The sequence below is a fragment of the Oncorhynchus tshawytscha genome, linkage group LG07, assembly GCF_018296145.1.
Source record: "Oncorhynchus tshawytscha isolate Ot180627B linkage group LG07, Otsh_v2.0, whole genome shotgun sequence".
NCBI classification, from domain to species: Eukaryota; Metazoa; Chordata; class Actinopteri; order Salmoniformes; family Salmonidae; genus Oncorhynchus; species Oncorhynchus tshawytscha.
In genome coordinates this window covers 57339010-57351858 of record NC_056435.1, presented here as the reverse complement: position 1 = coordinate 57351858, position 12849 = coordinate 57339010, and the positions used below count along the sequence as shown (strand labels likewise).

Below are 12849 nucleotides of genomic sequence, written 5' to 3'. Positions count from 1 at the left end.
ATGGTTGTATCCATCTAGCATGACTGATAGTAGAGTATTACCATTGGAACCAACTGCACCAAACTGCTTACGTTTAATTTTCTCATTAACCCTTATCTTATCACTTTGATTTGCTCAGTCATATTATACAGTCTGTCGTCAGTTGTCTCACAGTCAGGTTAAGTTCCCAGCCTCTGTCTGTATGTCTGTCACATTGTCTGTCTGTCCGTCCGTCCGTCCATCCCTCAGCCTGCCTGTCAAACAGATGTGTTTGTCTTTCGAGCCCTCTATCTATCTGTCTGTGGCATGTCATCACCAGGGTCTAGCCTCTAGCCTATCTGTAGAATTGTGTCCGTGTGTTTACATCCAACTCCACATTACCCATTTGTGGCTGAAACCAGCGGGGGGGTTTGTGGTTGTATTTTTTTTTATTTAAATTTGACCCCCTTTTCTCCCCAATTTCGTGGTATCCAATTGTTAGTAGTTACTATCTTGTCGCTACAAGACTCCCTTACGGAGTTGTAGTGATGAAGGTCGAAAGCCATGCGTCCTCCGAAACACAGCCCAACCATGCCGCACTGCTTCTTAACACAGTGCGCATCCAACCCAGCCGCACCAATGTGTCTGGCTTCCGTCTGGCTTCCGGGTTGGATGCGACCTGGTTAGAGACCTGGTTAGTGTGCACTGTGCCCGGCCCGCCACAGGAGTCGCTAGTGCGCGATGAGACAAGAATATTCCTACCAAACCCTCCCTAACCCGGACGACGCTAGGCCAGTTGTGCTTCGCCCCACGGACCTCCCAGTCGCGGCCGGCTGCGACAGAGCCTGGGCGTGAACCGTGAGTCTCTGGTGCCCATTATTCATCAATCATAGATAGGGCTGATGTATACCTCATGAATAATGCAGGAGAGTCCGTCCAAAATTCATCTTTAGTGAGAGGAGATCCTGGCTGAAAGGAACACAGTGGATAAACTGTCAGCCCATTTCAGTGAGAGGCTGTTCTGTCCAATGTCCACGGCACAAAACACACTCAGTACAGTCATACACAGACACCTAATACAAACACACACACACATACAGGCACACACCTGCCATAATCATACTAGTTAGCTGTCAACTTCATACAATAGCTAGTTGTGATACTCCCTGTTCTGTGTGTGTATGTGTGTCTCTCCTCCACAGATTGACCAGCTGAAGCAGGAGCTGTCCAAGAAGGAGTCTGAGCTGCTGGCCCTGCAGACCAAGCTGGAGACCCTGAACAACCAGAACTCAGACTGCAAACAGCATATAGAGGTTCTCAAAGAGTCCCTCACTGCTAAGGAGCAGCGCGCTGCCATACTGCAGACAGAGGTAGCTACACCGTACACACACCGTACACGCACACCGTACACACACACCACGCGCGCACACACCACGTGCACGCACACACACACACAAAAATACACACATGCCTATGTACTCCCTTGGATGATGTAAAATATTTACGTTTAAATGATGTGTGCAGAATCTCGTTGGGGTCATTAATAAAATGTTTTTTCCCCTGCATGTATTTTGGTCCTTGTCCTGTTTTGGTCCACATCTAAGGGCACATTATATCACTCTCTCCTGGTCCTCTGCATCACACACTTACATACATTTGAAGTCGGAAGTTTACATACACCTTAGCCAAATACATTTTAACTCAGTTTTTCACAATTCCTGACATTTAATCCTAGTAAAAATTCCCTGTCTTAGGTCAGTTAGGATCACCACGTTATTTTAAGAATGTGAAATAGTAGAGAGAATGATTTATTTCAGCTTTCATTTCTTTCATCACATTCCCAGTGGGTCAGAAGTTTACATGCACTCAATTAGTATTTGGTAGCATTGCCTTTTAATTGTTTAACTTGGGTCAAATGTTTCGGTAGCCTTCCACAAGCTTCCCACAATAAGTTGGGTGAATATTGTCCCATTCCTCCTGACAGAGCTGGTGTAACTGAGTCAGGTTTGTAGGCCTCCTTGCTCGCACACACCTTTTCAGTTCTGCCCACACATTTTCTATGCGATTGAGGTCAGGGCTTTGTGATGGCCACTCCAATACCTTGACTTTGTTGTCCTTAAACCATTTTGCCACAACTTTGGAAGTATGCTTGGGGTCATTGTCCAATTGGAAGACCCATTTGCGACCAAGCTTTAACATCCTGACTGATGTCTTGAGATGTTGCTTAAATATGTCCACATAATTGTTAATTCCTCATGATGCCATCTATTTTGTGACGTGCACCAGTCCCTCCTGCAGCAAAGCACCCCCACAACATGATGCTGCCACCCCTGTCCCCCGTGCTTCACGGTTGGGATGGTATTCTTCGGCTTGCAAACCTTCAAACATAACGATGGTGGTTATGGCCAAACAGTTCTATTTTTTTTCATCAGACCAGGAAACATTTCTCCAAAAGTACGTTCCCCATGTGCAGTTGCAAACCGTAGTCTGGCTTTTTTATGGCGGTTTTGGAGCAGTGGCTTCTTCCTTGCTCAGAGGCCTTTCAGGTTATGTCGATATAGGACTCATTTTACTGTGGATATAGATACTTTTGTACCTGTTTCCTCCAGCATCTTCACAAGGTCCTTTGCTGTTGTTCTGGGATTGATTTGCACTTTTCGTACCAAAGTACGTTCATCTCTAGGAGACAGAACGCGTCTACTTCCTGAGCGGTGTGACGACTGTGTGGTCCCATGGTGTTTATACTTTCCTACTATTGTTTGTACAGATGAACGTGGTACCTTTGGGCCTTTTGAAATTGCTCCCAAGGATGAACCAGACTTGTGGAGGTCTACATTTTTCTTTCTGAGGTCTTGGCTGATTTCTTTTGATTTTCCCATGATGTCAAGCAAAGATGCACTGAATTTGAAGGTAGGCTTGGAAATATATCCACAGGTACACCTCCAGATGACTCAGATGATGTCAATTAGCCTATCAGGAGCTTCTAAAGCCATGACGTAATTTTCTGGAATTTTCCAAGCTGTTTAATGGCACAGTCAACTTAGTCTATGTAAACTTCTGACCCACTGGAATTGTGATACAGTGAAATAATCTGTTTGTAAATGTCACGACTTCTGCCGAAGTCGGTTCCTCTCCTTGTTCGGGCGGTGTTCGGCGGTCAACGTCACCGGTCTAGCCATCGCCGATCCATTTTCATGTTCCATTTGTTTTGTCTTGTTTTCACACTCACCTGGATTCAATTCTCTAATACATGTTGTGTATATTTTCCCTCTGTTTCCCATGTCCTTGTCGGGAATTGTTTATTGTAAGTTCTTGTGCTATGTGTTACTGGTGCGCTAGGAACATGAAAAATGGATTGGCGATGGTGTCACGTCCTGACCATAGAAAACCTGTATTTTCTATGGTAGAGTAGGTCAGGTGCGTCCTGTTCCTGCTCCTTGCACTCTCCCTCAAGTGCGTCTTCCCAGTCAGGTACATCCTGTGCCTGCTCCTCGCACTCTCCTTCAAGTGTGTCTTCCGAGTCAGGTGCATCCTGTGCCTGCTCCTCGCACTCTCCCTCAAGTGCGCTTTCCCAGTCAGTTGCGTCCTGTTCCTGCTCCTCGCACTCTCCCTCAAGTACGTCTTCCCAGTCAGATACGCCCTGTGCATGTTCCTCGCACTCTCCCTCAAGTGCGTCTTCCCAGTCAGGTACGTCCTGTGCCTGCTCCTCGCACCTTCCCTGAAGTGCGTGTCCCCAGTCCAGTACGTCCTGTGCCTCCTCCCTGCACTTGCCCTGAAGTGCATGTCACTAGTCCGGTGCCACCTGTACCGGCCCCACGCATCAGGCCTCCAGTGTGCCTCCCCAGTCCAGTACGTCCTGTACCTTCTCCTCGCGCTCGCTGTGAGGTGCGTGTCACCAGCCCAGTACCACCAGTGCCGGCCCCACTCATCAGGCTTCCGGCGACAGTTCCCAGTCCAGAACTTCCGGCGACGTTTCACAGTCCGGAACCTCCAACAACGGTCCACAGTCCGGAACCTCCAACGACGGTCCACAGTCCGGAACCTCCTGAGACGGTCAATGGTCCGGAACCTCTTGCGATGGTGAACGGTCCAGAACTTCAAGGTCCATGGCTGGATCCGCAGGATGAACAGGTACTTCGTCCCGCACCAGAGCCGCCCCCAATGCTGTCGGATGAGCGGGTACTAAGCCCAGAACCAGAGCCGCCACCGCCACTAGGGGGGGTGTACTGTCACGTAGACAGTGGTAGAGTAGGTCAGGGCATGACTAGTGTTTTTTTTCTAGTTTATATTTTCTATGTGAGGTTCTAGGTTTGATTTTCTATGCTGGCGATTTGTATGATTCCCAATTAGAGGCAGCTGGTTATAGTTGTCTCTAATTGGGGATCATACTTAAGTAGCATTTTTTCCACCTGGGGGTTATGGGATGTTGTTTATTTTTAGTTGCCTGCTAGCACTGCATTGTCGTCACGGTTCGTTTATTCTTTATTGTTTTGTATTTGCTTAAGTTTCACTTTATTCATTAAAAGTATGTGGAACTCTACGTACGCTGCGCCTTGGTCCATCTCTACAAACGAACGTGACAGATGGCTAGAAGACCGGTGACGTTGACCGCGGAACACCACCCGAACAAGGAGAGGAACCGACTTCGGTAGAAGTCGTGACAGTAAACAATTGTTGGAAAAATGACTTGTGTCATGCACAAAGTAGATAGTCCTAACCGACTTGCCAAAACTATAGTCTGTTAACAAGAAATTGGTTGAGTAGTTGAAAAACAAGTTTTAATGACTCCAACCTAACTGATTGTAAGCTTCTGACTTCAACTGTATCACCTCCCTTCTTGCCCGATACCATTTAGTGGGGAATGAACATTGTATTGTAAATGCCAAGTATTTCAGATGACTCTCCTTCGTCAATTAGACAATAATAATACCGTTGAACTTTGAGTTTTGGCCTTCAGTGTTAAATGCCCTTCAGCCGGGTTACTATGAAAGCACTTTGTGACAACTTGACTTAAACACTTTTGCTCTTTGGGGAGCATTCACAAGCTTCCTCCAGTGGGCTGGGTGTTGGGGTGGTTTTCACATTGTGACCACTGCTAATGTCAAAAGGGCTTTATGAAATCCATTTGATTGAATTTGACTTCTGAACTGTGAAATTTTACCTTTGACCTGTGACCTCTCCCCTCCCAGGTGGACGCCCTGCGCCTGCGCCTGGAGGAGAAGGAGTCCTTCCTGAACAAGAAGACCAAGCAGCTGCAGGACCTGACGGAAGAAAAGGGTACACTGGCCGGAGAGATTCGAGACATGAAGGACATGCTGGAGGTCAAGGAGAGGAAGATCAACGTCTTGCAGAAGAAGGTTAGGGGCAGGGGGCAGCAGTCAGGGATTTAGGGTCATGGTTAAGGATCAGGGATTGGTTAAGGTAGACTGAGATTGTTCACTAGTTTGTTGAAATGGACGGCATCAGTGAACAACATTGTTTTCTCCAACCATTGCTTACAGTACTGGATGTGGGGGAGCCTAGCTCTGCTTTTAGGCATAACATGCTTTTCAGTAGAAATATGTGTAATGGATAGCGACTCGGAGGGCCTCAGCTACTCGCCTAAGATCTGAGGGAAACATTTGACTCAGACAGGTTTACAAAAAAGATTTCCCCCGAAATGAGAAACATATTGAGAATCAGACATAGGTTTTCTCTGGACACCATTTGTGAATTGATCGCCCCCCATCTAGCTTCAGAGTTCATTCTGTTAGGTTACCTAACCTGGGATATGCTTAACACCCCGGCAGTCCTACAATCTAAGCTAAATGCCCTCAATCTCACACAAATCTTCAAGGAGCCCACCAGGTACAACCCTAAATCCGTAAACATGGGCACCCTCATAGACATTATCCTGACCAACATGTTTTCAATCAGGATCTCAGCGATCACTGCCTCATTGCCTGTGTCCGCTATGGGCCTGCGGTCAAACGACCACCCATCATCACTGTCAAACGCTCCCTAAAACACTTCTGCGAGCAGGGCTTTCTAATCGACCTGGCCCGGGTATCCTGGAAGGATATTGACCTCATCCCGTCAGTCGAGGATGCCTGGTCATTCTTTAAAAGTAATTGTACTGTTCAAAAAATGCAGAACTAAGAACAGATATAGCCCTTGGTTCACTCCAGACCTGACTGCCCTTAACCAGCACAAAAACATCCTGTGGCAGACTGCCATAGCATCAAATAGTCCCCACGATATGCAACTGTTCAGGGAAGTCAGGAACCAATACACACAGTCAGTCAGGAAAGCAAAGGCTAGATTTTTCAAGCAGAAATTCGCATCCTATAGCTCTAACTCCAAAAAGTTTTGGGACACTGTAAAGTCCATGGAGAACAAGAGCACCTCCTCTGAGCTGCCCACTGCACTGAGGCTAGGTAACACGGTCACCACAAAAAAATCCATGATAATAGTACATTTCAATAAGTATTTCTCAACGGCTGGCCATGCATTCCTCCTGGCTACTCCAACCCCGGCCAACAGCTCCGCCTCCCCCGCAGCTATTCGCCCAAGCCTCCCCAGCTTCTCCTTCACCCAAATCCAGACAGCATATGTTCTGAAAGAGCTGCAAAACCTGGACCCGTACAGATCAGCTGGGCTAGACAATCTGGACCCTCTCTTTCTAAAACTATCCGCCACCATTGTTGCAACCCCTATTACCAGCCTGTTCAACCTCTCTTTCGTATCGTCCGAGATCCCTAAAGATTGGAAAGCTGCTGCGGTCATCCCCCTCTTCAAAGGGGGTGACACCCTAGACCCAAACTGTTACAGACCTACAGTGGGGGAAAAAAGTATTTAGTCAGCCACCAATTGTGAAAGTTGTCCCACTTAAAAAGATGAGAGAGGCCTGTAATTTTCAACATACAGTGCCTTGCGAAAGTATTCGGCCCCCTTGAACTTTGCGACCTTTTGCCACATTTCAGGCTTCAAACATAAAGATATAAAACTGTATTTTTTTGTGAAGAATCAACAACAAGTGGGACACAATCATGAAGTGGAACGACATTTATTGGATATTTCAAACTTTTTTAACAAATCAAAAACTGAAACATTGGGCGTGCAAAATTATTCAGCCCCCTTAAGTTAATACTTTGTAGCGCCACCTTTTGCTGCGATTACAGCTGTAAGTCGCTTGGGGTATGTCTCTATCAGTTTTGCACATCGAGAGACTGAAGTTTTTTCCCATTCCTCCTTGCAAAACATCTCGAGCTCAGTGAGGTTGGATGGAGAGCATTTGTGAACAGCAGTTTACAGTTCTTTCCACAGATTCTCGATTGGATTCAGGTCTGGACTTTGACTTGGCCATTCTAACACCTGGATATGTTTATTTTTGAACCATTCCATTGTAGATTTTGCTTTATGTTTTGGATCATTGTCTTGTTGGAAGACAAATCTTCGTCCCAGTCTCAGGTCTTTTGCAGACTCCATCAGGTTTTCTTCCAGAATGGTCCTGTATTTAGCTCCATCCATCTTCCCATCAATTTTAACCATCTTCCCTGTCCCTGCTGAAGAAAAGCAGGCCCAAACCATGATGCTGCCACCACCATGTTTGACAGTTGGGATGGTGTGTTCAGGGTGATGAACTGTGTTGCTTTTACACCAAACATAACGTTTTGCATTGTTGCCAAAAAGTTAAATTTTGGTTTCATCTGACCAGAGCACCTTCTTCCACATGTTTGGTGTGTCTCCCAGGTGGCTTGTGGCAAACTTTAAACAACACTTTTTATGGATATCTTTAAGAAATGGCTTTCTTCTTGCCACTCTTCCATAAAGGCCAGATTTGTGCAATATACGACTGATTGTTGTCCTATGGACAATATTATCGCTTGCACAGTGCTCCTTGGGATGTTTAAAGCTTGGGGAATCTTTTTGTATCCAAATCCGGCTTTAAACTTCTTCACAACAGTATCTCGGACCTGCCTGGTGTGTTCCTTGTTCTTCATGATGCTCTCTGCGCTTTTAACGGACCTCTGAGACTATCACAGTGCAGGTGCATTTATACGGAGACTTGATTACACACAGGTGGATTGTATATATCATCATTAGTCATTTAGGTCAACATTGGATCATTCAGAGATCCTCACTGAACTTCTGGAGAGAGTTTGCTGCACTGAAAGTAAAGGGGCTGAATAATTTTGCACGCCCAATTTTTCAGTTTTTGATTTGTTAAAAAAGTTTGAAATATCCAATAAATGTCGTTCCACTTCATGATTGTGTCCCACTTGTTGTTGATTCTTCACAAAAAAATAGTTTTATATCTTTATGTTTGAAGCCTGAAATGTGGCAAAAGGTCGCAAAGTTCAAGGGGGCCGAATACTTTCGCAAGGCACTGTATGTACACTTCAACTATAACAGACAAAATGAGAAAAAAAAATCCAGAAAATCACATTGTAGGATTTTTAATGAATTTATTTGCAAATTATGGTGGAAAATAAGTATTTGGTCAGTAACAAAAGTTTATCTCAATACTTGTTATATACCCTTTGTTGGCAATGACAGAGGTCAAACATTTTCTGTAAGTCTTCACAAGGTTTTCACACACTGTTGCTGGTATGTTGGCCCATTTTGGCCCAACTACAGAGTTCAGTGTGTCAAATTGGGGGGCATGTTGTCCGGACATCTGGCAGTCTCTATGGGGGTACCACAGGGTTCAATTCTCGGGCCGACTCTTTTCTCTGTATATATCAACAATGTCACTCTTGCTGCGGGCGATTCCCCGATCCACCTCTACGCAGACGACACCATTCTGTATACTTCTGGCCCTTCCTTGGACACTGTGCTAACTAACCTCCAAACGAGCTTCAATGCCATACAACACTCCTTCCGTGGCCTCCAACTGCTCTTAAACGCTAGTAAAACCAAATGCATGCTTTTCAACCGTTCGTTGCTCGCACCCGCCCGCCCGACTAGCATCACCATCCTGGACGGTTCCGACCTAGAATATGTGGGCAACTATAAGTACTTAGGTGTCTGGCTAGACTGTAAACTCTCCCTCCAGACTTATATTAAACATCTCCAATCCAAAATCAAATCTAGAATCGGCTTTCTATTTCGCAAACAAAGCTTCCGCCACTCACGCCGCCAAACGTACCCTAGTCAACCTGACTATCCTACCGATCCTCGACTTCGGAGATGTCATCTACAAAATAGCTTCCAACACTCTACTCAGCTGGATACAGTCTATCACAGTGCCATCCGTTTTGTTACCAAATCACCTTATACCACCCACCACTGCGACCTCTATGCTCTAGTCGGCTGGCCCTCGCTACATATTCGTCGCCAGACCCACTGGCCCCAGGTCATCTATAAGTCTATGCTAGGTAAAGCTCCGCCTTATCTCAGTTCACTGGTCACGATAACAACACCCACCCGTAGCACACGTTCCAGCAGGTATATCTCACTGATCATCCCCAAAGCCAACACCTCATTTGGCTGCCTTTCCTTCCAGTTCTCTGCTGCCAGTGACTGGAACGAATTGCAAAAATCGCTGAAGTTGGAGACTTTTATTTCCCTCACCAACTTTAAACATCAACTTTCTGAGCATCTAACCAATCGCTGCAGCTGTACATAGTCCATCTGTAAATAGCCCACCCAATCTACCTATCTCATCCCCATACTGTTTTTGTTTTATTTACTTTTCTGCTCTTTTGCACACCCGTATCTCTACTTGCACATCAGCATCCGCTCATTTATCACTCCAGTGTTAATCTGTGTGTTAATCTAAATTGTAATTTTTCGCTCCTATGGCCTATTTATTGCCTTCCTCCTCTGCCTTCCTCCTCATGCCTTTTGCACACACTGTATATAGACTTTATTTTTTTCTACTGTGTCATTGACTTGTTTATTGTGTTATTGGCTTGTTTATTGTTTACTCCATGTGTAACTCTGTGTTGTTGTCTGTGTCATACTGCTTTCCTTTATCGTGGCCAGGTCGCTTTTGCAAATGAGAACTTGTTCTCAACTAGCCTACCTGGTTAAATAAAGATGAAATGTTAAAAAAAACAACAAGAAAGCTCTCCCCCGAAATGAGAAAAATCTTGAGAATTGTTACATAGAACCTATTTGAGAGCTTGCTGTATATCAGTGCAGGTTGTTTGGTTGGATCCCTGTCTCCCTGAGACCTGGGTTACCTCCCCTATTGGCCCTCGTCGAAAGAAATGCACTGAATAGGGAATAGGGTGCTATTTGGGACACATGCTTGGGCTAGTTGGTCTCTGAGGATACAAATGGATGGTTGTAGCTCTGTCCATCAAGTGTCTCTGTGCTTAAAAGGTTAAAAGTGTGTCTACACACACACAGAAAAGGAGGATACGAGGGAGTTTCTGCCACACTGCCTCTAGTGTGTTCTAAAAATATACACTGAGGGTTATTCTCTCACCCTGACCTTCTCTATTTCTCCCTCTCTCTCCCGTTCTTTCTCTCTTTTAACTATATCTTTCTCTATGTCTCTTTTTCTGCTGTGGCTATACTCTCTGTCAGTACAATGTGTCTCTGTATTTTTGATTGGTTTCTTTCTCAGATATCCCTCTTTCTCTTTCTTTCTCTCTGGCTAGACTATCTTGTTTTATTTCTTACTATCTTTGAAAAACATCTCACTGTGAAAATGGAGATACCGTATATAGCCATTTACATCTAAACTCTGTCTCTCTCTCTTTCCTCTCCCTCAATTACCAGCAAATCTAAAAGAGCTTAAATTAAATTCAGAGATCCCAAAGTATTTGATGTCTTTGGCTAAAATAATAAAGACTTCCTCTCACAGGCTTAAAAAGTCCATCACAGGCATATGTCCCAAATGGCACTGTACTCCCTATATAGTGCACTACTTTTGACTTTGCACTATTTGCACTATATATCAAATACAGTGCCTTTTGGGACACACCCACAGTCCCCTCTAGTCTTTTAGCCTGCGAACATCACTCACACTAACTAACTTTTAATGCAGTTTCTCTATCTACAGTTATTTTGACCTCGTGCTAATTTTCTCTCAACCCCCCCCCCAGATTGAGAATCTACAGGAGCAGCTGTGTGATAAGGACAAGCAGCTGGGGAACCTGAAGGACAGGGTGAAGTCTCTGCAGACTGACTCCAGTAACACTGACACTGCCCTGGCCACCCTGGAGGAGGCACTCGCTGAGAAGGTACAGAACTTTGAAATATAGGGTCCAGAGTTTTACAGTAGGAGAACTTAGAACCAGGGCCCAGAGTTTTACAGTAGGAGAACATAGAACCAGAGCCCACAATTTCAGATCACATGACCTGGATATGCATTACTGAGTTAAGATGGCAATGTGAGCAACACACAATAGATCAATAACTTGCTTTCAGTGTTGTTTTGTGGCTCGTCTTTCCTCTGAAGAAAGACTGTATGTTTTCAAAAGTATTAAAGATTTTGATATAGATCGCTTTGTTGTGGTATACATAATGTGTTGTGTTAGATATAATGTGTTGTGTTAGACATAATGTGTTGATGGTAGACATAATGTGTTGATGGTGGACATAATGTGTTGATGGTGGACATAATGTGTTGTGTTAGACATAATGTGTTGATGGTAGACATAATGTGTTGATGGTGGACATAATGTGTTGTGTTAGACATAATGTGTTGATGGTGGACATAATGTGTTGTGTTAGACATAATGTGTCGATGGTGGACATAATGTGTTGTGCTAGACATAATGTGTTGATGGTGGACATAATGTGTTGTGTTAGACATAATGTGTTGTGTTAGACATAATATGTTGTGTTAGACATAATGTGTTGTGTTAGACATAATGTGTTGATGGTATACATAATGTGTTGATGGTGGACATAATGTGTTGATGGTGGACATAATGTGTTGATGGTGGACATAATGTGTTGATGGTGGACATTATGTGTTGATGGTAGACATAATGTGTTGATGGTGGACATAATGTGTTGTGTTAGACATAATGTGTTGATGATGGACATAATGTGTTGATGATGGACATAATGTGTTGTGTTAGACATAATGTGTTGATGATGGACATAATGTGTTGTGTTAGACATAATGTGTTGATGATGGACATAATGTGTTGATGGTAGACATAATGTGTTGTGTTAGACATAATATGTTGATGGTGGACATAATGTGTTGATGATGGACATAATGTGTTGATGGTGGACATAATGTGTTGTGTTAGACATAATATGTTGATGGTGTACATAATGTGTTGATGGTGGACATAATGTGTTGATGATGGACATAATGTGTTGATGGTGGACATAATGTGTTGATGATGGACATAATGTGTTGATGGTGGACATAATGTGTTGTGTTAGACATAATATGTTGATAGTGGACATAATGTGTTGATGGTGGACATAATGTGTTGATGATGGACATAATGTGTTGATGGTGGACATAATGTGTTGTTAGACATAATATGTTGATGGTGGTCATAATGTGTTGATGGTGGACATAATGTGTTGATGATGGACATAATGTGTTGTGTTAGACATAATGTGTTGATGGTGGACATAATGTGTTGATGATGGACATAATGTGTTGTGTTAGACATAATGTGTTGATGGTGGACATAATGTGTTGATGGTGGACATAATGTGTTGATGGTGGACATAATGTGTGGATGTGTGTATATGTGTCTCTCTCAGGAGCGGATAATAGAGAGACTGAAGGAGCAGAGAGCGAGGGAGGACAATGAGAGGATTGACGAGGTGGAGTCCTATAAGAAGGAGAACAAGGACCTCAAGGAGAAAGTCAACACCCTCCATATGGAATTAACAGAGAAGGAGGTCAGTGTGTGTGTGTGTGTTTGTGCGTGTGTATTTGTTTGTGTGAATATATAGTACATGTGTATTGCATGAACAATT

General features: G+C 44.2%; 1 protein-coding gene across 1 annotated transcript in view; it reads left to right on the top strand.

The window, feature by feature from the left end:
* The window catches only part of LOC112255330 (ERC protein 2), a 104853-nt gene that overhangs the window by 60854 nt on the left and 31150 nt on the right, over window positions 1-12849 (top strand). The window contains 4 exon segments of the mRNA XM_042323723.1: window positions 1161-1328; window positions 5148-5315; window positions 10998-11135; window positions 12631-12771. Coding sequence (XP_042179657.1) covers window positions 1161-1328; window positions 5148-5315; window positions 10998-11135; window positions 12631-12771 — 615 coding nt within the window.